Source organism: Oreochromis niloticus, linkage group LG23 (assembly GCF_001858045.2).
Source record: "Oreochromis niloticus isolate F11D_XX linkage group LG23, O_niloticus_UMD_NMBU, whole genome shotgun sequence".
Classification (NCBI taxonomy): domain Eukaryota; kingdom Metazoa; phylum Chordata; class Actinopteri; order Cichliformes; family Cichlidae; genus Oreochromis; species Oreochromis niloticus.
In genome coordinates, this window is record NC_031986.2 from 5412991 (window position 1) to 5440596 (window position 27606).

General features: G+C 41.3%; 2 protein-coding genes across 2 annotated transcripts; one reads left to right on the forward strand and one right to left on the reverse strand.

Annotated features, from left to right (window-relative positions):
- LOC100699730 (2-oxoglutarate receptor 1-like) lies at window positions 1-2743 on the forward strand. The gene has a single exon (XM_003440883.3). It carries the CDS (start codon window positions 1-3, stop codon window positions 988-990), a length of 990 nt encoding a protein of 329 aa, XP_003440931.1. The 3' UTR covers window positions 991-2743.
- Window positions 2744-4996: 2253 nt separating this feature from the next.
- On the reverse strand, window positions 4997-26041 carry LOC100696783 (heparan-sulfate 6-O-sulfotransferase 3-B). The gene is made up of 2 exons (XM_005449937.4): window positions 24954-26041; window positions 4997-6507 (listed from the first exon to the last, which is right to left on the reverse strand). The coding sequence occupies exons 1-2, from the start codon at window positions 25493-25495 to the stop codon at window positions 5736-5738; spliced, it is 1314 nt and encodes a 437-aa protein (XP_005449994.1). The 5' UTR covers window positions 25496-26041; the 3' UTR covers window positions 4997-5735.
- Between the last annotated feature and the right edge of the window lie 1565 nt (window positions 26042-27606).

Below are 27606 nucleotides of genomic sequence, written 5' to 3' on the forward strand. Positions count from 1 at the left end.
ATGGCGATCAACCATTCCAACAATTCCAACTGTACCGATTTGGATGAACTGATGAAACGCTACTACCTGCCTGTGGCTTACAGTCTCATCTTCATTGTGGGCTTGGTTGGAAATGTAACATCCATCAGCATTTACTTGACAAAGCTTCGTCCCTGGAAGAGCAGCAGCATCATCTTGGTCAACCTGGCGGTGACCGATCTCCTCTATGTCCTCAGCCTGCCATTCCTGGTCTACTACTATACCAGATGGGACAAGTGGCCTCTCTGCGAATTCATGTGCCGTGTCGTGCGCGTTGGGTTTCATTTGAACCTTTATGGGAGCATCCTCTTTCTAACATGTCTGGCAGTTTTTCGTTATGTAGTGGTGATTAAACCACTGAGTGCAGCACAGGTACAGCAGAAGCGCTGGGGTATAATTGCCTGCTCAGCTGTTTGGATCATCTCTGCTGCTGAAATAACACCCATGTTGAGCATGATATCAGTGAAAGATAACAAGAAGTGCATAGACTTTGCAAGTACCGAACCCGTCGCTACTGTGCGGTTGTACAGCTGGCTACTTACTGCGTTTGGATTTCTACTTCCCCTTGTGGTGGTGTTTATGTGTTACACTGGGATAGTAAAACAGCTGGCAAAAGGACCACATACAACAAGTCTCTGTCGGATGCGAGCACGGCGTGTGACTGTACTGATCCTGGTGGTGTTTGTTGTATGTTTTCTGCCATATCACGTCCTGCGTGTGTTGCGGATAGAATCGAGATATCATAACACGACTTGTCCGGCAGAGAACATCGTGCATGCAGCGTATATCATCTCCAGGCCTCTGGCTGGATTTAACACTTTTTTCAACCTGGTGCTCTACACTCTTTCAGGTGATGCATTTAGGAGGGCCTTTCTCAACGCTTTCCACTGGGAACGCTGCCTGACCAAAACAAGGTCATTGTTCCACCTGGCCGTCATCAGCGAGGCAAGCAGGGACAAGTCTGCTACATAACTGTCAAGGGGCGGCTGTGTGAAGGCGAGAGAGGACCCAAATGCACGGCTCAAGACACGCGGGGATAACTCAAAAGGCAGGTCTTTATTAATAGGAACATAAGAAGTCATACAAAACTATACTGGGAGAAACTAAAGTTGAGGCACTGGGAAGACACGAGGGAATGCACACAACCTAGAGGGACGACGCAACACGGAACAAAGGGATACTCTGACATAAATACACGGAAGGGAAGTGAGGAACACACGGGGAACACAGCTGAGGACAATTACTTATGACAGAGTGGGGAGGACACGAAACTGAAAATACTGACACTAAGATGTGGACCTTAAACACAACACAGAGTACACAGAGATGAGCACAGAGAGAGGCAGAGAACAAGAATGAATACACGAGAGGATGAGGAGAACACAGAACACAAGGGATGGGAACACGGTACCAGAACAAACACCACAATATAAGCAAGGACACAGGGGGAATCCAAATACCAAACCAAACAATCCTATGAACATAAAGAACAAAATACAAAAACCACAGGAAAACTAAGAACACTGGGTTAAAATGACCCAGGACCATGACAATAACTGACAGCACCTAACTTTCTTTCTTCAGTAGCTCTGTGACTTGTGTAGTCTTTACCGTAGGTTCGTCTTGGGAAAGTGTGCAGCAACCCAGAAGTGAAAATAATAATGACTCAATGTATTAATGACTCAATAGTTAAGACCTTTGTCTACAGTTTTTCTTTCTCTGACTGGAAGTCCCCTGAGTATATTTACCTGACTTACAATGGATTCCTTTGTTTGAAGCCCCAAAAATATTTACTGTGTTGCTATGGACCTTTGAAGAAAGCTTGTATTTCTAAACTCTTTTGTTTGTGATTCAGATTTCCTAACAGAATGCCTGAACCCCTGACATGCAAATTTTAATCGGATTCTTTCAGCTAATCAGACGACCCCCTATGAGCAATCGGTTGAAAAATAAGCCACAAGATACAATGAGGGCAGCTTCTAGGACAGAACATTGAGATACTATGAGACTTGCTCACATTGTTTTCCATTGGTGTCTATTTTTAGATTTCATAAGGCAAGCACTGCCTGCCTTGCTTACCCCGACGGAATGCCACAGTGGTGGCTGAATACAGAGAACTGCTAGATCTCACCTTAAAGTTCCAGAATATGTCAAAAATTGATGGGCAACATGATAGATAGATATGTGCACCTTTTACAAGCATGCTGTTACAACTATTTTATACATTTTAAAACATCTACTATAACAACATGCTAAAATTCAAAAAGGAGTTGTAGCTAGCTGAGTCGTTTTAGCCTGGCATTGTCTGGTTAAATAATCTTAAAATATTATGTTGTCAAACGTATCATGTTGCATTGAGCATATTTTATTATACTGGAATGCTGAATCTGATTTTTTCCCCATAAGCACCAAAGGCTTTGGTTCATTTGACTAAATTTGATAAAGGAACAAACCTATTTAAAGTTGGATGGATTACCATTTTGTTAAACTTGTGATTCACAACATGCTACTTTGTTATTTAAAGCATATTAAAAGACAGCAATCTTTATATCCAAATCTAGTGAAACTAACAGGAAATATAAATTTCATGTACAGTGCTTGATGTGGCTGTTGAAGGTCTTAGTATGAATAATGTGAGCAATAATGGTTTTGGACAAGATAAGCAACATTTAAATAAAAAACTAAACAAAATAAATAAATGTATTCAGTGTGTGAACTTTTTCTAACAGGAGTCATCAAATATAATTTAGAATCAGCAAATTGTCACCTGTTTTAATTCACCTCCACCATCCACCTCTACCACTTTTTTCTTTGAGGTTTCTCTTTGCGTCACATTGGAAATGGTCAGAAATGTTTTAATTGCTGACCCTAAAAACACTGCATTAGTCATCCTGCTTTGTTGCATTTCCCCAACAGTGCCATAAAATGATTATATAGCCCGACAACACCTCCTCCAGTCAGTGATCTGTGAAAGACTCTGAGATATGTGAGCACTTAGCAGAGTTCTCTGTGCAGATGCGTTCACCTTTCCCATGAGCTAACAAGACAGGCTGCACATTTTCTCATTCCTCAAGCCTAAATGCTCAAAGAGCAAGAGCCAAAGTGTTGGGCCCTTCAAAGAGGCCAATAATACTAAGTCAAACCAAAGCACAAAATTTGTGAGAACACACAAATACTCACCCAGAAGTCCAGGAACAAATTCATACTGTCAACCCAAAGACATCCTCAACAGAAGCTTTTACATCATTTGCCTATTGCTGCTTCTTCCTGGATACAGTGTGTTGTTCTGCTGTTGTGCCCTTTCCTGGTTTATATCTGAGATTACATTTACAATCAAAGCCTAAATTTCGTGATATAATTTGTTGTAAATGTTAAGGAAGCCATCAGTCTTTTTTTTTTCTTTTTTGTTTTTATACGTGGAAAAAAACCCTGCATCACTAACATGTTTTTTGTTTTGTTTTGCTCTCCTACAAGCTGTGCAAGTAGAATTGAGGCTACAGCTGGGAATAAAGAGGCTATTTTTGTCTATGGCATTTCCTTTTCTGCCTCCTGACTGATCTTCTCCTCATCCTTATTTGCCTTCTCATGGACGAAACACCTGCATGGAGCATAGCAGACAGGTCTGGCCCGGATCTGGTATCCAGCCGACACTGCTGGCTGACTTCCGGCACGATAAGACGTATGTCATCCAGATATGGGCCAGGCCTGGCATAGATGGACCTGTCTATGTGATGGCATGCCACATCTGGCTCAATCGTGGTTTGGTGTATTTGGCCCAGGCCCATAGAAAACAGGTCTGGCCCGGATCTGGCATCAAGCCGGCACTTCTGACTGACTGGTGTCATGGCAGGGTGTATGTCAACCAGATGTGGGCCAGGTCTGGCAATGATGGCACTATTTATGTTCCCATTTTCCTGTTTTAGTTAGAAGACCCAAATGTCATGTTGCAATACTATACTGCTATGGTAGCCAATACTTCAAATGCAGGTTTGACAGGTTTGTGAGTGTACACTTTATCCAAAACCTAGTGAGGTTTACTCTTTTTTGCCAGTGGATGGCTGTAGCTCAGGAAGTAGAGCAGCTCACCTACTGATTGGAAGGCTAGTGGTTCGATCCCTGGCTCCTCCAGTCTGCATGTCGTGAATGTGTATGAATGTAGTTAGGAAGCACTCAATGAAGAGAAAGTGTGTGTGATTGGATGAATGCGGCATGTTGTATAGAGCACTTTGAGTAATCCAGGAGAGCAGAAAAGCGTTATATAAGAATCAGTCCATTCACTGTGTGAACAGAGTTTTGTCATGTTACTTTTGCACTATTATGTTCCGGCACATGTTGTTATTACATGGTTTGATTAAGGTACACATTAGGCTGATATCTGGGCCAGCACAGGGCCAGCAGTGTGTCTACGACTGGCCCGTGGCTGCACACAACTTACACATGGCCCAGATACCGCAAAGAATGACGCCCCTTTGGTGGCCCAGATCAGGTTTGCCAGAGGTAATCCACACATGGGCCAGCACAGGACCACTGGCCTTGTGCTCGCCCATGTGTGGGCCACATCTGGCAAACCAGATGTGGGCCATGTGTAAGCACATTGTGTGGGCCAGATCTGGGCCATACCAATTTTGCTATATGAGCTACTGCAGTGTAAATGGAACTTCAGCAGAGCAACATGTTTGTCAAATTAGGGAGGAAAATGTGTTCAGCAAGCTGCTGGGTTTTTGTTACTTTGTGCTGTGCTGGAGTCATGGTCAATTGAACTTTAAATGATGAATCTGGAAGCAAAGAGCCCCATAATCAATGGCCTAATGGTGGAAATACCAATGTTCTGCCTCTGTGATGTAAGAGCACTGAAATTGGCTCTGACAGCCTGTCTGTCAGGCCTACAGCTCTCCTCCTCTCCTTGAGAAAAAGCTTCATCAGCGTGCGTCACTGTATCTGTGCGTGCATGGTTGTGGAAGAAGTTGGCACACCGAGGAAAGATTTCAGATTTTTATGGTGAGAACATGCTGTGAAAAAAAGGAGCAAGGCAAGAACACTTGCATGTACACATGCATAACAGAGAGTCCATCAGGTACAAATTAACATCACTGGCTGCTGCATATTTTTATTGAATACATTTCTTGTGAGAAATTGCTCCGACTGTTTCTCTTATATTGCAGCTTAATCAGTCGGAAAGAAGAAACACACTGCAGACTATTGCCAGGTTTGTGCTTTGATATTCTTATAAAGCCAAACACCACAGATTAACTACAAGATTTCACTGCTCAACACAGCGCAAGATCACACACATGACACTGAGGATCCTTCACCACAAGGCAGTCACCAGTTTCAAATGTACTAAAATGGGCCTCCTTAATGAAACACTTGTTTTTCACTTAGTTCTTCTAACAATGGTTTAAGAAACATATTTGCTGCTTTGAGAACACTCAGAGCACTTGCTAACAAATAAATAAATCAATTTCACAACTGCAGTGCCAAAAATAGCCATAAGAAAAAAATGTAAATACAAAATGTCGCCATGAGAAATACATCCATCATAAATGTTAAGACACCATTCGGCAGTCTGACAAAGCGCTATGAGGCTGGGAGGGCAGGAGGTTTTGGCAGATTCACAGCAGAGGCGAGACGGAGGGAGACAGAGGGAAGGAAGTAAAGCACAACGAATCAACCAGCCGTCAGTCACCGATGAGGTGTTTGCAGTTCCCGTGCTCTCCTCACCACCGCACGACCTGGCTGCCATAGTCCTCTGTGGTGGCTACCTCCTCTAGCACCTTCACCTCCACCTCCTCCTCTTCCGCCTCTTCTGCTCCTCCTCCTCCTCCTATTCCCAGTCTCCACAGTTCAGCCAAATAGGTCCTGTGCAGCCGCTGTCTCTGCTGCCTCTCCTGCCGTCTCCTGAGCCGCTCCTCCTGGTGTTGCCTCTGGCGGTTATACTGGTAGCGCCGCAGGAACAGCTCCTTGGCATACTCATAAAGCTCCACATCGAGGGCGTTGAGCCCTTCGATGCGCCACCGCACCTTCTCGTTGATTCCCACGCTAGCAGCTCGCGTGCTGTTGATCTGCGTGAAGGGCCGGATGAAACGCAGGCCAAACGTCCGTTCAAACAGATACTGCGTCTTGCGCTGAAACTCCGTCAGGCCAAAGAAGGCCATGTTGCGTAGGTTGGACTTGGCGCTTGCGAGCAACACGCGGCCTCTCTCCAGCTCGCTCATGGACGACATGTTGTAGCATCCCACCAGGCTCAGGTCTGCCAGCATGCGGACCTGCCGGTTGTTAGCAAGGTTCGAAGGGCAGTTCATGAAGTCAGGAAGGGGCACCCCTGTCCAGTCTTCACCGCTATAACAGGCAGGAAGCTCGTCCTGAGTGGGAGGGCGGCCGTCACACATGTGAAGGGCGGTTTTCCAGGTAGCCCCACGCTGCACGTGCTTCCACTCACTGAGGTAGCGTGACACAGGGTCACGTAGCATAGTGATGTAGTAGAAATTCCTGCAGAGACAGATTAAGAGACACATTAGACGAGGTGTTCGGCATGCACATCGCACTAGCTTAAAAATAAATTCCAAGGTGAAGACCCAACAATATTGGACATAAGACAGGAGGAGGTACCCAACCCACACTAATTTCTATATATACATAAAGTTCACTTAGTGAACGTGGAGCAAACATGTTTAAAAAGGTCCAGCTTTTACTTTTGAAGGTCTTAAAGGTCTCCATTTCCAGTCTGCATCGAGTGTTAGCAAACGAGTTGGTGTCTTTCACGCAAACTACAGGCAAAAATGACCGTGTATGTGTGGGCGTAGCCTAACTGGCACAAAAAAAGAAGAGTAAAAATAAGCCAATATTTACATTAGCATAGCTGGAAAATAAAAAAGAACGTTTACCAGCTAAAAAAGTCATAAACTTGACTCCCCGTAATACCACAAATCAGGCTTTTTGTTGTTTTTTAAAAAAATAAATATTCATATTTCAGCTGATCCGCTCACAGTTTATGATGTTTTTTCAACCATTACATAGATATTTTTTTATCATTCTCTTTTAAAACCTCAAACTTCAACTGAGTTACAACAGCACGTGGTATTGAGTACAGGCAGTACTCAGAGAAAGATACTAAGGTTGAAGAAACGTGTCAGCAAGTCACATTTTCAGCACAGCAAAGGAGGATGAAACTCTACATCAAATTTCTCATATCCTACCACAGTTAAAAAAGAAATATGAGCGGAAAAAAAATACCAGAGCGCTGGAAGTATATGGAGTGTACTGAAAGTCTGATTAGGGTTTAAATGAAAAACATCACTGAGTATGTCTGAGGGTGTTAGAGAATAATGACATTGAAAGAAACACAAACCAAGCACGCATAGCATTTAATATCCTGCAAATGTGGAATTATTTTTGTTTTTGTCACACCAATTTGCTCCTTCCTGCCTCTAGTAATGAGTTTTTTCATCTCCAGCACCTTTCCTGTCTCTGATCTGCCTCTAACAGCGTTTCAAAAATTGCTGTAACCTAGCTGCACGGAAGCCTTTCAGCGAACAAACACAGCTTTCTGCTCTTATCTATTGATTTCAGTGATGACCAGCATAACAGCGAGGTGACTGAGGGAGTCATCGGCAGGAGAAATTCAGCCATTTTCAAAAAGTTTTTTTTATTCCTTCTTCTAAACGAAAACAGCATAGATAAAGGAGAAATTGAAAACGTTCGTCTTGTGTGCACAGATCACCATGACCTTACCGTGTCATGCAGAAGCCCGACATAAGGCCTAAATAAAATAAAAAGCGGAACATTTTCTTTCTTTCATTCCGCACAGCTGAATTTTACTTTCTGGGAGGTTTCAGTCAAATACACAGCTCAGGTCCAAGGACACTTACCAGCAATGCTGCACTGGAAAATTCTCTTTTAAACCTATTTGCAGGAATGGTTTTAGCACATGATGCAAAAAGAAATTTCCTCATCTACTGGTCTTATAACTTGTTGGTGTACCTTTCTTGAACCAACTGTTACCCTGCAGGTGTAATAATCCCTTATGGCTTGTGTGTTTCTTTCTATAGTGTAGTATATGAGTGTGCATGTGTGCGACTGCGTGATTAGCTGAAGGTGGGTTTAGTATGCTGGTGCTAATAAAAGCAGTGCTGGAACACGCACATTTCACATGGTGCTTTAATTTGAGTTACAGTTTTTATCGGTCAGGCTTGAAATGCTTCACAGTTGTTGTGAAGCCTCTTTATAAAACAAAACACTGAAAACTATCCTGAGTGACAGCCGACAACTTCTGAGATTTCAAAATCGCAGATAGCTATCACAGAGGAAAAGACGATTCATACCTAAGGCCAATTAATTAGAATTAATAAACCTTGAGTTGCATCTTTGGACTCTGGGGGGAAGCTAGAGTACCTGGAGAGAGCCCCGTGCAGATATGAAACTACATGCAAACTTCCAGCAGAAGGGATTCAATCCCAGGACCTTCTCGCTATAACACCACCATCCCACCGATGAGTGTATACTGCAATGATAAAAATTATCCTATCGAACTTGGATTTTTGCTGCCATCTAGGAAGGGTAGCAAAGTGTAATCGTTTACTGTATGTGGCTTTTCTATCATTACCAGCTCAGATTTCTTTTATTTATATTGTGATTTTACACAGTCCTTAATATCTTCTATGCTTTCTATACTGTTCAAGCCCTCTCGCTCTAAGCTTCTCTGCTTGATTTTGCTTTTCTTTCACCTGCTTTTCAAGACGTTATACATTTCATTCCTGTTTTACTGAGCTTTTGTAAATTCCTCTTTCATATTTTTTAAATTTTTAGTCTTTGTCCTTTAAGAAAAATACTTTTGATTACATTTTTACAAAGGACAAAATGAAAATCAAAAAAGGACACCTATCATGAAAGGAGAGCTGTCTGCAGTGATGTTATGAAAGAAATTAATAAAAAGGAGATGGATTTCATCTCATTTTGCTAGTGAAAGAAAAACATAAGTGTTTGACTGTAGCATTAAATGCTTCTTTGGGTGATGCAACACAACATTAAAACCAGATGCCAAATATCGTTTAGGTTCCCCGAATGCTGTGAAAACAGTTTTGACTCGTCGAGGTATGGACACAGGACCTCTGGATTCAGTTCAATATAATTTTATTTATACAGCGCCAAATCACAACAACAGTTGCCTCAAGGCATTTTATATTGTAAGGTAGACCCTACAATAATACATACAGAGAAAAACCCAACAATCATATGACCCCCTATGAGCAAGCACGTTGGCAACAGGGGGAAAGAAAAACTAAACTCCCTTTTAACAGGAAGAAACCTCCAGCAGAACCAGGCTCCAACTACAAGATAGAGACATCTTGTAGTTTATCTCACCAGAAAGGCTGTAGTGAATTCTTTTGATTTGAATAATTTGACGTTTGAATCTCTTGGCAACGTTTTTTGAAAAACATGAATCCCAGGACGCGGTATTAACAGAATGCTGGACTGTTGGATCTAATGTATACCGGATGTAAAAAGAGCATCTGTACAGCTGTAATAGCTTAAACTTCAATGCTAAACTGAAAAAAATGTGGTTAATTGAGAGAGCATTTGTGCTACAGAGTAAAGACTGCACAGCCAAACAGCCCTAAAAGGTCAGCAATTTAGCAATTATTGCCAGACAGCAATATCAATCAGTTGTGATATATACTTAAGTGAGTGGTGTAATGATATCACAGCAGAACACCCGCAGACAGACACACCATCCAGAGATAATAGCCATGCACAGTGCAAGCTAAGTGAATTACTCTGCCGTCTTTACCGAGTTGAACAGACAGGAGTAGATGGATGGGCACACAAGAGCGCCTCACAAAAACAGCCTTTGTTGTACTTCCTGGAAAACAGCTCAGCCTTTTCCTCCTCCTGCACCTATCATCTATCTGTACAGCTAACCGCAAGACAGTCAGATCAATAAATGTCCATGCAAAGCAGCCTTTGTGCGTCTGTGCTTTCATCATGACCTATTGACAAAGAGCAGTAAATGTCAAAGCTCTCTGCTTACTCGTGTCGGGGACAGAGGCGGGGGTCACGCGAAGAAGGTCAAGAATGATTCCTCACTGGGTGTGTAGTTGGAGTCTTCTCAAGCAGCAAACAGAAACTCTCACTTTGATCGAGCATTTTATGGTGTTTATGAAAGCAGAAAATAACCATGACCTCAACTGTAGGAAGTGTTCTTTTGAATCTGAAGTGGCTAAAGTGCTTTCAGTAGAAACATTTCACTCTAAAATGGAACATCTTGTTAAAGAGGATTTGTTGAAAGCTGAAGTAAATTTGTTTTGGCTACTTGGAAATATAAACTCATTTGTTAGAATAAATGTTTCCCGGCATTCATGAGCTAATGTTTTCTGTCCACTAGTTGTGACAGGGCAGAGAGTGAACAGGACCGAGGACCAACATAATTAGCTGAAAAGGGCAAAAACAATGGCAGAGGTTTGGAGGCCTGCAGAGTGAAGGGATCATTTTCTTTTCACATAAAAGAAAATGTGAAACGAATTGCGGAGTAGCCCCTCCGCAAATCACTACCTTATCGTGGTGGAGGGGTTTGTGTCTCCCAGGAATCCCAGGGGCTGTGTTGTCTGGGGGCTTTCGCCCCCTGGTAGGGTCTCCCATGGCAAATTGGTCGTGGGTGAGGGACCAGACAGAGAGCGATTCAGAAAACCCCTATCAGAAGACCATCGAGGGAACAGTTCATCCTGCCAGGGATAGGGTTACTGGGGTCCCGCCCTGGAGCCAGGCCCGGGGAGGGTGCCCGAGGGTGAGCGTCTCTTTTTTATGGTTTTTAAATAAAGCTTCTTTATAAATGCAATGACTGTTCTAGTGGCTATTTGATTGCTACCTGAGATTACAGGCTCTATGTTTGTAGATACCCCCTATCATTTAGCATTAGGTGCACCAATTACTTAACATTAACATTAGTTAAACTTGACATAGTCTTGCCAATGATTATTTTTGCCAATGATTATTTTTGCCAAGTAATTGACATTCTATAATCTGCTATTCAGAGCTGAGAAACTCTAGCTTTCCAACCTTTTCCTGTGATGCTCACTGCCTTTGCATGTTAGTTCTATCCAACATGATCTCTTCTTTATCACCCATTTATATCAGATATCGTCTGCCATCAGTCCTGGTTAATTCCACATGTGTCAAATCTTTAAGGCCTGAACATTTTCAGTGTCTTCAGATTCTCGATCGATCGAGCCAAAACCTGATGCTCATTCAAACCTCAGAGAAGTTTGAACAAAGCTACCTGAAGCTACCGTCAAATAATAGCTCAGTCATTGCCAACACACAACAGTGGGTGTGAGATCATGCATGTTGGTCCTGAAGACAAAATTAAATCGGCTTGTCGTATTTTGCAGGCGATCAATCTGACACCTTGTCAATGTCCTCGTCGCTGCCTGTCACCTTTCCCCACACAACAAACCTGAAAACACTATTGATCGCCCTCTCTCCATCTCTCTTCCTGATTGTCTCTCTCTTACTCTCTAAATCATCATCAAAAAGCTACAGAGGAAACTCACAGCAAAAGATCGATATGTGCCTTGTTAATTCACTCACTACCATCAAGGACGCCATCAGACTCATGATAAAAGCCTTGATGGAAGCTTTTTATGCCACAGAAAAACCAGCCCATAGAGAAGCTGTGTGGATCGACAGCAATCTTGTTTATTTTCTCTTTTAAAACCTGAAAATGGGTTATGTTGTATTTGAGGCCCTCGTATTTGCTACGGCTCAACTTCGTACTGTTCCAATACACGCTGTGAATTAAGTATCGCTTTCTGAGGTATTTCTATCAGCCAAGATGGGAGAAGAAGTGACTCTTAAAACAAGCACAGGGCAGGACAATTTCGCTCCTGAAGCCCGGGGGTTGATAACTTACGCAGTTGGAGCAGATCAATTTTAAAGGTGTTTCTGTGTCCCTAAGGGATCTAACATGGAATTACAAATTGCCTCAGTCACCGCCATCCTTAGTCATATGCTCCTGCTGTCTTCCACATTTTAGTTTTGTCTTCCCAGAAGTCATTTTCAAAAGCTAAAAATGACTGATTTGCCTACAATTTTATGATTTGAGTAAACAGAGAAGAAACAACTAGTAATTAGTGCTTATAGTAACTTGTGGTTACTAGTCAGTAAGTAATTTAAGTAAGTAAGTTCATTATTGCATTACCTACTTCCTTTCTTTTCATGCTAGAAGTTGTAAATAAACTCCTCTTTGTGCATTTACTTTTTCTATTTGGGTGATATAGCACGTGTATGAATTGGTGCACATTAATTCCATCCACCACCCTGTCCCTGATGTATGGTATCAGTTACTAGCTAACACAGATTGGTATGATAGCACAATCCAGCTACATAGAAGATCACCCAGCCCTTGTCTATCCAAGTTTAAGATTTATTAATACAAATAAATTAATGTAAATTTGTATTTGTAGTTCAGTCAGAATAACATCAAATACAGGTTGTGGAAAATATTTTTCTTTCATTAATTCATCAATTTAATTAAAATCTTGTCAAAACAAACCTAAATAACCCCAATGAAGCAGATAACCTGAGTGTTAAACTGTATAAATAAATTCCCCAGTCCCACCCATGGAAAAAAAATTCTTTGTTTTTTTATGAGGCCAGAATAAGCCTTTATATGAAGCTAAATGTCTGCAGCAGCTAATGCTGCATTTAGCTGTCATTCTTTCTCAATTTGGCTCTTGGTGAATGGAAGGTTACAGAAGAGCAGATGGAAAAAATGAGAAGAGTTAAAAAAAAACAGCAGCAACAACAACAAAACCCCCCACACAGCAGATATCCGCAAATCCAGAAACAAGTAAGTGAGGCCGGCAATTAGACAACTAGAAGTGTAATGTCAGAGGGCAGAGGTAAAGGGCACATTATCAGGATGATCAAGTGAAGCTGCTCAGATGAACTGAGACCACAGAAATCTCATCTCATCAGGCTCTGGACCAAGAGGTCAAGCGGGATCCATTTTCACTCTTCTGTACTAATTTAATCTTTGTGTCCCAATTACAAGCAAAATGATCCGTGTCCCCATCTGCAGCACAGCGGGTTCACCGTCCAACAAGCACAGCACACACAGAAACTACAACACAGTACCTTCTCTTTGAGCGCTAAATGGTGTCTCAGAAGTGCACTCTCCCCTCCGAAACATTACCCAGTTGTGGAGAGTATCTGCAGGTACCACTGCTTGATAACTGATACGGAACATAGATTTAGAGGGAGAGCTTGAGGAGAGAAGAGATGAGCAAGGAGACCGGTGCTGCACTGTGATCTTCATTGGTCAGAGAAGCTATTTTGGTCAAAAGCTATTTTCAGCAATAAAAAAAGCCTCAGGGATGGTGGTGTGGAGACAAGGGGACAGAGAAAGATGCGGTGTCCAAGCAAGCCGGGTGTGAAGATGTGGTTTTGCTAAAAACTGGGTGATAGACTACCTGAAGAGCTGGAGGCCGCTTATATTTGAATTGAGTAATCGACAGTTCAATATAAATTTATATTTGCAACAGAAATCTCTATTTATGAAAAAAAAAATAAAGGTGTCTGCCTTTCAGATTTTATTCTCCATAAGGTTCTTTTTTTTCTCCTTTTTTAGACACAACCATGTCAAGAATAGCACCAGGGACATCAGCACACTTACCTGGCATGTGCAGATTTAGTCATTATAGTGTCTTAGCCTCAACCTTACTTTGACATCTTAATCTTTGCAGCTTTGTCAGGTGTCAGCTAGTCCTCTCGGTCCATGTACATAGAGTTGGGATAAAAGGATGACTGCACTCGAAAAGGATACTTAAATGAAGTAAAAAGGACTAAATAATAATAATGGATTGATTTATATAGCACTTTTCAAGGCACCCAAAGCGCTTTACAATGCCATTATTCATTCACGCTCACATTCATACACTGGTGGAGGCAAGCTACGCTTGTAGCCACAGCTGCCCTGAGGCAGACTGACAGAGGCGAGGCTGCCATATCACGCCATCGGCCCCTCTGGCCAACACCAGTAGGCGGTAGGGTAAAGTGTCTTGCCCAAGGACACAACGACCAGGACAGAAAGGCCGGGGATCGAACCGGCGACCTTCCGGTTACAGGTGCGCTTCCCAACCCCCTGAGCCACAGGGCGACCATGGCTCAGGGGCGACCGTGGCTCAGGGGGGTCGCCCCTAAATCTGAAGTGTAGTCCCTAAACAATTTAGCAGTTTAATGTTGGCTCGTCTGTCTTATACCAAAAGATCTAACCGATTTTTATCCTTTTTAACAAAAACTTCCTGCTTTTGATTTTTTTCCTTTGTTTGAACAAAATCTAAACACACACCAAAACACAGCCAGTCCCCACCCACCTCCCCCACAATAAAGTCTGCCTTCGACTGCCCTTAATCCCCCGAAGGAGTATGAAGATTACCAAGATCCTCTGAAATATCTCTTATTTCTCATTAAATACAGGACACTGCTCACTGCCTTAAACAGTGCAGTGAAAGCTTTGATTTTTTTTTCAGAATTCGGACAGTTTTACTTTTTTTCGTTCTACTATAACACTATTTCTTTACAGCACTTTTTAGGAGAAGGATTTAAATCAGACATTTACACACTAAAGAAATGACTATGTAAAAGATACTTGTTTGTGTAACTCTCTGCGTCTCTCTTATTATGGTTAGATATCAATCAACAACCAGACTACTAAACAAGCAGTTGCTGACAGTGGGAAGGAAAAACTCCCTTTTCACAGGAAGAAAGCTCCGGCAGAACCAGGCTCAGGGGGGGAAGATTGACACTTATGTCGATTTTTTTTTTCCAGTTGAAAATGGAGAAACAAGAATTACTTCTCTGAGATAAGGTGCTGTCTGAGAAGTGACACCTGTCATTCAGGAGAATACTGCTGCAGTTACCCACACCCTAAGCACTGGTGTAAACGCTACATAGCTGTGGCAAAGTAACTTTCCTCAAGCAAAGCAATCAATGTTACACTGGGGCCATAAGGTTGTAGTTTTTCAAGGCAGTTATACATGATTTTCATCAGATGTCAAATGCATCAGTGATCTGTTAAAGACTTAAAAGAATAAATAAAAATAAATCATACATAAAGTATAAATAATAAAGCATAATAAGTAATCAGAGTAAATATAAGTAGGTCAACAGTTCGGTAAAAAGAAAAGAAAATAATAAAAACAAATATTGTAAATGTGACCTGAATCATAAAGCATGTGATTGAGGTCACCTTTACAATGATACTGGCATAACAGGCTAGGGCATAAATCACCCTCTGACAAGTCATTCAAAATGTGATATTTTGAATGCAGACAGACGTCACTAAGAATGTGGTGAGGATATGTTGTGTCATGAGTGTGAAAAGACATACGCTAACACATACCTTGGATTGAGCGCATCAAGCGTCTACACCTCATCATCAAACACTTGGTGTCATATACCTCGTCTGCCACCACCACAGGCTAGTCAGAGCTGTATAAGGATAGGAAGAATTTGCAAAGGAAAAAAAACCCTCAGTGCTAAACCTGTGGAGATTTTATCCCTTGTCAGCCTACATCACAATATCTGGCTACAGCATAGGATCTCCCAAAAGGCCTGTACGTTTACCCTTTCCTAAAAATAAAACTCTGGTGTCAGGTACTGTACATCTACTTTTCCACCCACAGCAAGTGACGAATTAGAAGTTGTGAAATGTCTCCGATACAGAGGTGTGCAAAAATCTACACTCTACATTTCAGACTGGTATTTTTCTGCTCTTTCAAGGATACAGTGTAACATTTAGGCAGATTATAGTTTCATATGAGATAATGGCACTTATCTCATAAGTGGCTAACTTTTAATTTTTTAAAATTAGTCACACAGAATTACAAAAAAAAGACAACAAAAAAGATAGTAGACATAATAGTCTTAGGGGTATCAAACGTTACACGAATATCAGAAACATACATCAGACGTCTATTGTCTAAAATTAAATCATAGAATTGTCATGCTTGAACTTTCCAGGGTTGGCTTGCCTAGACTACCCACTAATGTTTAAAACACTAAATCAACAGTATCCTTTACTTTCATTGTTTGTCTCTTCAGTCGCTTGTCGGGAATGCTGCCTGCCGACTTTGCATTCCTAACAGTTCCCCCATTGTTGTAAATTGTACTACAACAGTAGCACAAACTAGCATTGTCACACCAGCCAATGCTAGCTTTTTTTTGGCTTCAGATTAATAACCTTAAGTTAATAAGTTAAGCAGATAACATGTACAGGAATATTTCTCATAAAAACTAGCCACTATAAGCTACTGTCATACCAGCAGATATGTAAATTGTATGTATGAAATTAAAAGAAGCAGTAGATTTTACTGACTATGAACTTTATTTAAATTCATCTGGTGTAATTAATGTTGTTGTCTTTAAAAAGTTACAAATTGTAATGTAAAGGCATCCCACACCCACTTGGAGTGTTTTTATGATTTCTGGCTCCTGGAGTTCTTTTTTATTTTTGCATTTGTCACACTGATTTTTAACAGCTGTGTTGTTTTCAGCAGCCTGAAAAGACCTTATGTGTAAGCATACACACTGAATTACAGTCAAAGGCAAGGTTGACAGTAAAAAGACAGTATTATGCCCACAGACATTTAAGCTCTCCCCCTTCAGAATGAAAGAAAACCTCAATAATACACACCCCTCTCTGAAATCTCCACATAAGGCTCTCTGAGTCAATGCCTCTGTGAGGGAAGATTAATGTCAAGAGATGTATTTCTACTAATAGACTATTATTTCCATAAATAATACAGTATTTCAGTATTTTGATCAAATCTGTCTTACCTTTTTTCCTTCTTGGTTACTAAACCATGTCAACTTCCTGTTTCTTGTTTTTTCATATTTTAAAGCCTTTAAAGCCATTATGGCCATCAGTAATAGGGTGCCATTGCCAGATTAATAGCTAAGACCACATTATATGTGTATAGAATCCTAATTAAAACTCTGGCTCATCTGTGTTCTGGCCATTCTTTGTTTTAATCTGAAATAATGAGGTCAGTAGTAAGGTTACACTCTCTGACTGCTCAGTGTGAGGCCAGCAGCGGAGGACGAGCAAGGCTGCCCGGCAATTCAAGCAGGGCTGACATGTGGCCTTACAGCAATTTCATACCCCGCTGCGATCTGAATGCTATAGCCCCGTGCTGTGAGCACAGCCCTGAAGGAGGCTTTGGCAGTGGTGTGCCTATCAAAAACTACTTGAAGTGGCCATGTAAGTTTTACGTGTTAAGAGGGAAATTGTGAGACTTAAGGATAGCTGGGTATGCTGCTTAGATTAAGTCAGGGGTGGATGGGGAAAAAATGGGAAATGGCAATCACAGTTCTCATTATGGTCTACTTTTGTGAAAGGAGTGTTTGTGTTGTGTGTTATCAAATTCACTGTCACCAGCTTACTGCTGGTCTTACAAGCAAGAAAACCTGTTTGCATGATGCATCCCTATAGCTGAACACTGAACCTGTGTTTTATGCCAACTCACCTAAAAATGAGGAGTTGATTAGTGATCATTCTCTAATTTTAGTTGTTTTTTTATTCACACTCACTCTTTCCATATGTCAACAACCCACAATGACAGCAGCATAAAGAGAATAAAATGATAATTACAGATATGAAACATTTCCACCTATTACAGTGCAGGTATGGTCAAGTTTCTCTAATATCCTGCTGTAGTTTATGTATTTGCTTGTGTTATTAGTTTCCACACTGGCAGTGTGTGTAGGAGAGAGGTGACTTCAAGGTGACTATGAAGTGCTGCTCAAAAGCAGACAGATGGTGCTTCTGTATCCAGAACATACCAGCAGGACCAACAACACACAGCAAATGTGCAAAATATTCCCGAGGTACATTAATAAGATGAATCCAGGTAGAGAAGATATTTCATCATTGAATTGTGTGACCATGAAAAGAGACCGATTTCGACACAGCCAAGGTGTAGATTGTGAACATGCCCTGAAATATTCTCCACATTCAGGGTACAGCGAAGAATTTTTAGACACACTTCACCTCATTTCAAAATCCCCTGAGACCAAAATATGTTTCATTATGCAGTCAGTTAGAGAAAGCTGGGAAGCATCAGTGGACATATACATTCTTGGCTAGTAACCAGTCGCTTTGCATGACATGACTTGATAAAAAAAACTGTAGTTAAGTAATCAAATGCATTGGTCTCTACCTTAGGGGCCACATTCACACAGTTGCCACATTCCATTTTATTTGTTATTAATATGAAAGCTGTCCCACCACAGTCAAAAGCAGTTCTATAATCAAAATGATTAAAAACAATGATTATTAAAGGAACTCACCTGCTGGACCCACCCTTGTGTTTACACTGGGACAAAGTCATAGAAAATCACATAATAGAAGATTATGCAAACCTTCAGTCTATGAAATGTTGATGGACTGAAAAAGACAATCAACCTTGGTAGCAGCTGGAGGAGTCCTCTCAGCAGCTTCACTGATGCCTTATTTATAATGGCAGTCTATAAGGAAACTGCTTTCTGTGTGATTTTTCAGAAAAACATTTTTAACCAGAATAATGCCCACTGGACAAAATGGGAAAATGTGAACGCCATCGGTTCACATAGAGAGAGATGGAAGTCAAATGAGCTTCATCATCCGAGCTACCTTATCCAAGTTAGCTTATCCATGCCTTATCTTATTCTCACCATATCCAAGAACCTAAACCAGCAGACTGAAGAAGAACCGTTCACTACATTAATTGGCTAAAAAAACATGGTGTCTCTCAAGTCATCAGGTGCAGATCTTTTAAATCTTCCTTGAATCAGATCCAAGCATGCTGCAGGTGTTTTCAGTTACTGTCTTCCTGTACTTTGGAACAAGCTTCCTGTTGACCTGAGAACAATTACATCTGTGCACACATTCAAAAAAAGACTCAAAACCTTTTTTCCCCACACAGGCTTACACTTAACAGCTGTGTTTTCTCTTCATGTTTTATTTTTGCCATTCTCACAGCCTTAGGCCATTGTAAACCTACACAGGTTCTTTTGTTTTTATCTTATGTGTTAAGCACATTGAGTTTATATATAATGAAATGTGCTATAGAAATATAATTGCTATTGTCAAGGGCGATACACCTGGAGGCAAAATGAGGTCCTAAGTCAACTGATGGTCATCCTGGAAGGAAGGACAAGTACCCACAATGCCCTCCCCCTAAGCCTAGTCCTATAAAGATCACCCTGTTTGTGAGAAGAAGAAGTGTTATATCAAAACAATCTGCAAGAGTGGAAGCTGCCCTCCTGGATACCGAAAGACAAAGGAGCAGATCCGGAGCAGAAACTCATTTCCACCAGAGATCGCTACAACTACTCACAGATCTTGTGGTGAATCTTGTAGAGGTCCCTGCACACAGAGCTAAAGGAGACTGCAGTGGGCAGCACATAAATGCAAAAGGCTAAAATATACAGACACAGCAGCAGAGGCAGAACAACGTAGCTGGTGTACTCAAGTGTTCCCTATAGAGGTGGGATGCAGCAGACTTGTGTGTGGCCACGTCAACAACCAGACTCCTGGAGAACATGGGGGTTCAAAGATGGGCTTTTCAACTTACTGTACCATCAAGCCACTGTTACACCCTGCTGAGTGAAGAAGCAGCAGTACCTTTGGAAGAAGAGGAAGGACTCTTAACTAGGCCACAAGATATCCAACGTAAGGGGTAAAATCAGAGGAGGGCACACCCAGGATGCCAAGTAATAATGTAATGCTCTCTTGAAGTTTTGTAGGCTTATTAATGAGAAACCCAGGAAGGACAGTACCCATGTGATGATGTGTGGTGAATTTTTTACCCCTCCCACCTTTACAACACAAGACACCGGTGCTGATTATTCTTAGGGATTTTAACATCAAGTCTTATAAGCTTAACCAGAGCGATTTCCATATGGCTGCCAAGTTGCAAGACTTGCTTCTACAAGGACTTTGCTTAAGTCTAAATTTAATTAAAGCCATTAAACGCTGGAAAATTTAATTCAATGAAATTTAAAGGGGCAACACAGGAAAGAGGCAACAAACTACATACAAAACCTTATTTGCAAGTCTGTGGGGACTGACTAGCCTGAAGCAGCTGTTAGAAGAATGGCAGTTTCTGGATTTTCTACATTTTCTCCCTTCCTTTTTCCTTTTAAGCCTGTTTCTAACATCCTTTTAAAGCTTCCATTGACAAACTTTGATAACAGAGCAAGCTGATGCTTTACGAATTTGAATTGCATGTCTTCACTTAATGTGATAACAACTTAAGAAAAGAGTTATGACCACTCAAGCTGCATCGATATTGAAGAACAAGCTGATGTGGGTTAATCTACATCTGCAATAGCAGGAGTTAAACAATGAGAGCAGGATATGCCCCCTCATCTGGGATGTGATGAGATCAGCTCCAGATAAATGATACTTATGCACAGACCCTCCAACTATACACGGCAGGTGCACAAGCCAAAAAGGTACAAAAGTACAAGCTTAACCTTGATGAAAAAAATCAAGCTAATAAAGTCATACGGTCTCTGAAACATATAAAGTAGCAGAAAATGATCAAATATAAACTTTTTACCACATGTTATGTGTTGTGCTCTGTCTCTGTCTGCAAACTACATCACGTCCTGCTTGATGTAGCCTTGGGATAAAAGTGGGCTTCATCTATTCCCAGGATGTTTGATCACTGACTGTCTGCACTCTCGTCGCTATCTGTGACTTTAATATCAACATGCTTTGACTAAGTTGGATTTTCTTTTGCAGTCAGACAAGGGAAAACGTTTTGAGTGCTTTGCTACTTATGATTATGCCCTAACTTTGGTATAGTATAAAGCAGCGAGGATTATAGATATTTGGGAAAACAGCTCTAACACTGTTTAACCTCTCTTTAGAGCACAGGGATCAAGGCTGAAATACAAATAAATCTAGCAAGGCATGATGATCTTACAGAATGGATCAGAGTAGCATTAAATATTGTATTACGATGAGTCGTAACACGTCTTTATAAAAACGCAAACACACACATGGACTCAGTTCTATTTCTCCTGCTGCCTTTGCTGTGTGCGTCACAGTCCATCATGAATGGTCTGCATCGCCTGAAGTGACAAGACAAGAGCCTTTCAGTTCTGATAAAGCTACATGAAACCTGGTGGCAATACAGATGACTCTGCAATTCAGCAGCTTTAATCTAAAACGACAGAAAGCCTTCCCTTAATTGTTCCTTTCCTTCCACGGCGCTCTGCGCTCCGTAATGGTTCCCCGATATTTCTTCCTAAAGGTGGCGGACAGAAAATCAAGCAAGCATTATGCTGCGGGAAATGAAAACTTTGGGTGACAGATTTGTGGCTGTTAAGTGAGTTATGACTCACAACTCTTCCAACAAATTCACGGGTATAAGCTGAGTTATGACTCATGGTGCATTTGGCTCTGATTTGATACCTTCTTCTAGAACATACACACAGCAAACTGCAGCAGCACACTGAATGCCATTAGACAGCAGACGCTGATTCGATCCTTATTAAGATGCCAGATTTCTAAAAGCCACTCAGGAGCAGCAGTGACCTCTGACCTTGCTGTGGAATGGCAGAATGAGTGGTTCTCTGCATGGATCAATGTCACATTATCAGTGAGCTCGTCCCCCGAGGTACTTTGGTGTCCTATATCAGCGATTGTCTGGTGCATATGAGCCACAGAATAATTGACACCCACAAGTGTTAATTTTACAGTCATTATCGCCATGAGTGGAAGCATGATCTCCCATCTACCACTTCCTGTTTTCTTTTACTCACAACACAATATAAAATGACTATTTTAAATAGAAAGTGCTGCATAAACCAGATTTGTTTCCATCTTTAAACATGAAGTCACCTCGCCAGCCAGCTGAATGTCAACGCTAATGAGTGCTGATTTTTCTCGAGCTATTATATTGAGTTGACAAGTGTTGACTGAAGTGTTGTTGATTCACTCATAGCGCTGATTTGGCTCTGAGGTGACTCCTCAAAACTATTTCAAAGCCTTAAATTAAGTCTGATGGCTGCCACTGAGGGCAGTTAATGGATTTGGAGGATTCTTGAAGGCACTCCTCGTCCTCGTCTAGCCCCTTTAACACTCACAGTAACATATGGAGATTTGCTCTCTCAACCAATTGCAGAGCAAATTGGCTTCAACACGCAGCCGGAACACCTCAGAGGACCGTGCCCTTCTTAAGTGATTTACTACCTTAAGCTTAGCTGTGCTGCTCCTGTAATTACAGCAAATTGAAACAAACCTCCGGATGAGGAAGCGGCTTGTCTGCTCAGCTGTTTGCAAGTGTGTTGGAGTGGACATGCAATGCGGTGCTCATGTTGACACTGCAGCTTTATCAGCCCTACACCCTGCATTACATGCCAATAAGGAGAATTGGTGTCATGACCTACAATGTTGATTTGGCACTTCAAGATAAGCAAAGCAGATCTACAGTGGGAGAAAAATAATTATTTGATCCCCTTCTGAATTTGTAAGTTTGCAACTTACAAAGAAATAAAATAAAAATAATAATAATAATAATAATAATAATAATAATACACTTTATTTATAGCCGCCATTAAAGACCCTCAAGGCCACATTACATTAGTATCAATCAATTACAGATCATTACATGTTCAAAAACAAAAAAAACAGTCAATCAGTTAATCAATACTCCTCAGCTTGTTATGTGTATTAAGCACACAGAATCAATTTCTTCCATTCCAACCTCCCCACCAGAGAAAACAGAGCTCTCTGGCATCAAATTAATCTGCAATGTTTGGAATAGATTTAACATATTGATGATTGGTGATTTAACATATCACCTTACCATATATCTCATTGTGATACCATATACTATCACTTCCTGTTAAAAAGGAGTTTTTCCTTCCCACTGTCGCCAAAGTGCTTGCTCATAGGGGGTCATATGATTGTTGGGTTTTTCTTTGTATGTATAATTGTAGGGTCTACCTTACAATATAAAGCACCTTGAGGCAACTGTTGCTGTGATTTGGCGCGGTATAAATAAAACTGAATTGAATGGAATTGTTTTTCTGCTAAGGGTGCAGGATGACTTCACCAGATTGATGGACCAATGGAGATGGCCAAGTACCGTGAAATCATTGACAAGAACCTTCTTCCATCAGCTGAGCTGAAGCTTCAAGCTGCCAAACAGCAGCCAAGCAACTAAAAGACTTTTTGAAGTTGTCCAAAACCCTTCCTGAAATGTCTGCTAACCTGGTGAACAACTACAAGAAACATCTTACCACTGTCCTTGGCAACAAGGATTTCTCCACCAAGTGCTAAGTCATGTTTTGCTTTGGGATCAAACACTTATTTTATTGAATGATATGCAATGATATCAATTTTATGTGTTTTTTTCTGCATTTTTGGCTGATATTCTGCCTCTCTCCATAAACATGAAGAGAGTTTATTTCTTTGTAATTGAGCAAACTTACAAATTCAACAAGGAATCAAATAATTATTTGTCCCAATGCATATCTTAGTCCGGGTTATTAACTTTAACTATTAACATATGGCACATAACATTAAAAGATTTATCTTAAAAAATCTTGGTAAAAAGACCTAGAACCTGTCCTGATAGCACTGTATTACAAACAGAAATCTTTCTCTAATGGAAATCACTGCATGGGCTCTGGAACACATCTGAAAAGCATTTTCTCTCAATGTAATTCACCCCTGACTCGTGCAAAATTCCCTGGGCTAAAACTAATTCAAGATGAACTGAGGCAAAGTGGAAAACTGTCTAGTGGACTAATCACAATTTGAAATTCTTTTTAAATCTCATGAATGCCCTCAGAGCTAAAGGACGATTGTCTGCGTGCAATCACCGCACTCAGTTCAAAAGCCAGAATTTGTTTTATTAGGGAGGTGCACCTAACTGGTATTTTTGTAAAAGCAACATTAATCCTAAAAAAATATATACACAGATTGTGGAGCAATATTTTCTGCCATACCATTTCCAAGGAAACCCATTGTCTTGATTATTTAGGTAGAGGGTTAAATATCATGTATTTCCATTTGAGAGGGTTGCACAGATTCCAAGACTGTAGCTCACACATTCAGTTCAGTATTTAGCAGTGTCAAAAAATGTGTAGGAAAAATATGCAAGGTGAATACATAAAGGATCGTCAGGTTTTGACGATAAATTGCTTAAAACATGAACAAAGTGTAAAAGACCCACCTTATTAACACTTGCTTGTTCAGTCACTCACTCATTAGTTTAGCCTGATTAGTCACGTATCCATTTGCCCTTTTGTTTACCTACTTAATGAATGATTGAATTAGAATACAGCTGACTGGCTGGCTTTTTAATGCATGCACTCATTCTTTTGTTCTCCTGTACTGACTGATTGAGTGAGTGAGTGTGAAAGAGAGGTTAAAGATGTCTTTAAGTTTCATTTTCAAATTAATTCATTTATTTCATTGATTTATTCATTCTTAAGCTGATAAGAGAGCCAAATGCTTAAAGTAAATAAATGAGTGAATCAATCTGAATAACTGAGGGTGAATAAATTAGAAATCAATCACTCAATCAGTGCCCTGTTGCATACATAAGTCGGAGAGACTATGGCGAACATGAATAGAGGAATAAGCAGACTTTATTTCTATTTCATTGTTTGGCTTAACACAATGAATAAGTGATTCAAGAGTGACAGTGTGCCTCACTCATCTATGTGTAGCACATAGTGGGTTGACATACAAGTAAGAGGTAGCTGGTTGAATGAATTTGTCTGTTTAAGAAGCAGTTAAAACATGAATGAATTAATGAAATAACCATAACCGTGACCATGACAACTGAGCAAAAGGATCCACTGATGAAATAATAAGTGAATCAAATCACGTTCACAAACACGAGATCACACCTGTCCAGCAGGTCTGCCCTCACCTTTTGCTCTTAGGGGTGTTCTTCTTGTCCCTCTTGTTCATCACTACAGGCACGCAGCTCGTGAGCTCGGTCCAGTCTGCATGCAAGCCGCAGCTCCAGCCCGTGGAGAACCGCGAGAAGAGCCACGATTCGGCTTTCCCGGGCCGGTGACAGGTGCATTTCCTCTGGCCGGCCATGCAGTCGCAGGGCTGCTCCAGTTGGATGTTTTTGACCAGGTGCCGCCCAAACGTGGTCCCGCCGGTCTTCTGTATGTGTAGGAACACCATGACATCGTCTCCGCGGATGTTGAAGTCGACGCGCCGGTCCAGCTCCCGTTCCGTGAAGTTGAATCTGGATGTGATTTTGGATGGGAGATCCTCGTCCGCCTCCGGCTCCGTGTAAACCAGCTCCAGCCCCGGAGAGTAGCGCTGAAAGAGCCCCTTCTCGTCACTTCTGAAGTAGCAGGTGTTGCTGTCCGCGGGGCACACATACTGATAGCCGATCATGAGGAAGAGCACCGCCGCAATGGGGATGAAGATGAGTCTATTGAACTTCTCCTCCATGGTGGAAAACTCCTAAATCACGCCGTCGGCACAAACGGTAGCGTGACGTCCGAGTGGGTCCTTTTCCTCCCCCCGTCTCATCCTGCACTTTGAGCTCAGGGTAATCGCCCGGAGTCTAAGTCCCGACGGCAGGTGAGAACTCTTCCTGCAGGGAAGCTTTGACCGGCCTCGTCCTGCACCAGGACAGTTCCACTTCTCAAACTTAAGGCTGTCACTTTGAGTCCAGCTGCTTCCTCAGAGGTTCAAACATATTTCAGCTTAAATGTGTCAAAGTACTGACATAACTCTCGTTCAGTAACAGCTCCCGAGCACTCAGAGCGGAACCACGCATCCCCACTCGCGGAACGTTCGGGCTTGGCTGTCCTGCCAACTGCTGATCGGTATCTTAGCCAAGAGTAGAGCCAGGAGCAAGAGCGAGACAACTAAGAGGGAAACTTCCGCTCAAGACTTTCAAAATACATTGCTTTACCATATTAAACTAACATGAAACAATTGAGGTAAGGTCCAATTAGACTACATTGCTTGACTATATGCAGTTAAAAAATAAAAGAAATATCAAGGCAATATATTTTGCATATTCTTTATTAATGCTTTCTTGTGTAATGTTGTTGGTGTTTCTTTCAGCTTGTTTTAACTCTGAATATTGCTTTTGTAAATCAATAAATAAATAAAACTTTTCACTGCATCATTTTGGTTTGAAGGTTATTCACGCTGTCAAATTACAAATTACTAATTACTCAGTCCAGACAGACTAGCTAACGTATTTTAGACCTTGGGCCTGTTATAAGCTGTTCATCAGCCCAAATCGTCCATCCCCATTCTTCAATAACCCAGTTCTCCTTGCCTGTTATAGGTACTTATGTACTTATAACCAGTGTTGGGTAAGTTACTTTAAATTAGTAACTTAGTTACATTACTAGTTACTTCTCTAAAAAAGTAACTCAGTTACTTCAAGTTACTCGTTACTTTCAAAGTAACTAGTTACTAGGGAAAGTAACTTTGGTTTTACTCAGAATTCTCTTGTTAATGTGTTGCTTCCGTAACTGGATACCCAGCAAGAGTGCCAGTCTTCTAGCTTGCTTACTTGCCACAAGTGCACTGTGCCACCTACCAATAGAAAGGAAAAAATAATGTGCACATTTCCACGAGAGAAATCCCACGCCTGGACCGTCGTTGACCGCCGCCATGATTCTAGCCTGCTTTTTACATCCAACACAAAAACTGCAGTCGTGGTGCTTTTGATTGTACTCAGAACTTGGAAATTCTGCCTTCTGAATAGGAAGATGGGGGTAACACCAGACTGCAGATGAGCTGCATCCAGGGCTGGACTGGGACAAAACAATCGTCCCGGGCATTTTGACTAGAGACCGGCCCACCATTATAGGAAAAATCATAAAGCCTTTGAATGACAATAAACACTGTTGTGACAGTGATGTACACTGTTCTGATGGTATATATGTATCAATCTATCAATTATTTGTTGTAAGACTCAGATAATTATTTTTTTTTAAAAGCGAGACATTTTAAATGAGAATAATAAAGAAAAGTATTTCCTTGTCCCCCCCCTTTCCCTGTTAATGCCCTACCTGGCCCCCTGGCAACACTTTGCTAGACCCGCCCCTGCACAGTTACCAGCTGTCAGCTACATAGAAAAGGATCCTGGTGTTATTTGTCTCTCAGAAACAGTTCATAGCTTCCCTTCAACTCATCCATGTCACCTAAAAGGTAAACCTGTTTCTCCATCACCTGTTCAGCTCTGATGATTCAGTAAGGACATCTCCTGGTTTCATCTTCATGTTTCCCTCTCACCAGATAACCAAACCGATATCATGACCAGCAGCTTTACAGCTGTGGCTCCAGCAAACATCAGCTGATACTAGCAATTAATATTAAATAAATTCTAACAACAGCTGATCAAGCTTAAACGTGCTGCTGTTGTTTAACGCGACATCTGCTGGCTTCCTCTTTCTGGCGCAAAGTGGGCGATAAATAAACAAGAGAGAAAAGCCGATCAGCTGATCATTGATCAGTTTCGTGATTGAAGTAGAAACGGGAGAGAATGAGAGAAGAAGAGGCAGCTGTGCAGCTTCAGCTTTGTGTCTTTTTCATTG

What these genes read in the sequence shown, in the direction of transcription:
- LOC100699730 (XM_003440883.3), top strand. Translation starts at nt 1, where the DNA reads ATGGCGATCAACCATTCCAACAATTCCAACTGTACCGATTTGGATGAA.
- LOC100696783 (XM_005449937.4), bottom strand. Translation starts at nt 25,495, where the DNA reads ATGGAGGAGAAGTTCAATAGACTCATCTTCATCCCCATTGCGGCGGTG. An exon ending in AACACCCCTAAGAGCAAAAG is followed by an intron (nt 6,508 to 24,953) that starts GTGAGGGCAGAC and finishes CTGTCTCTGCAG; the next exon opens with GAATTTCTACTACATCACTA.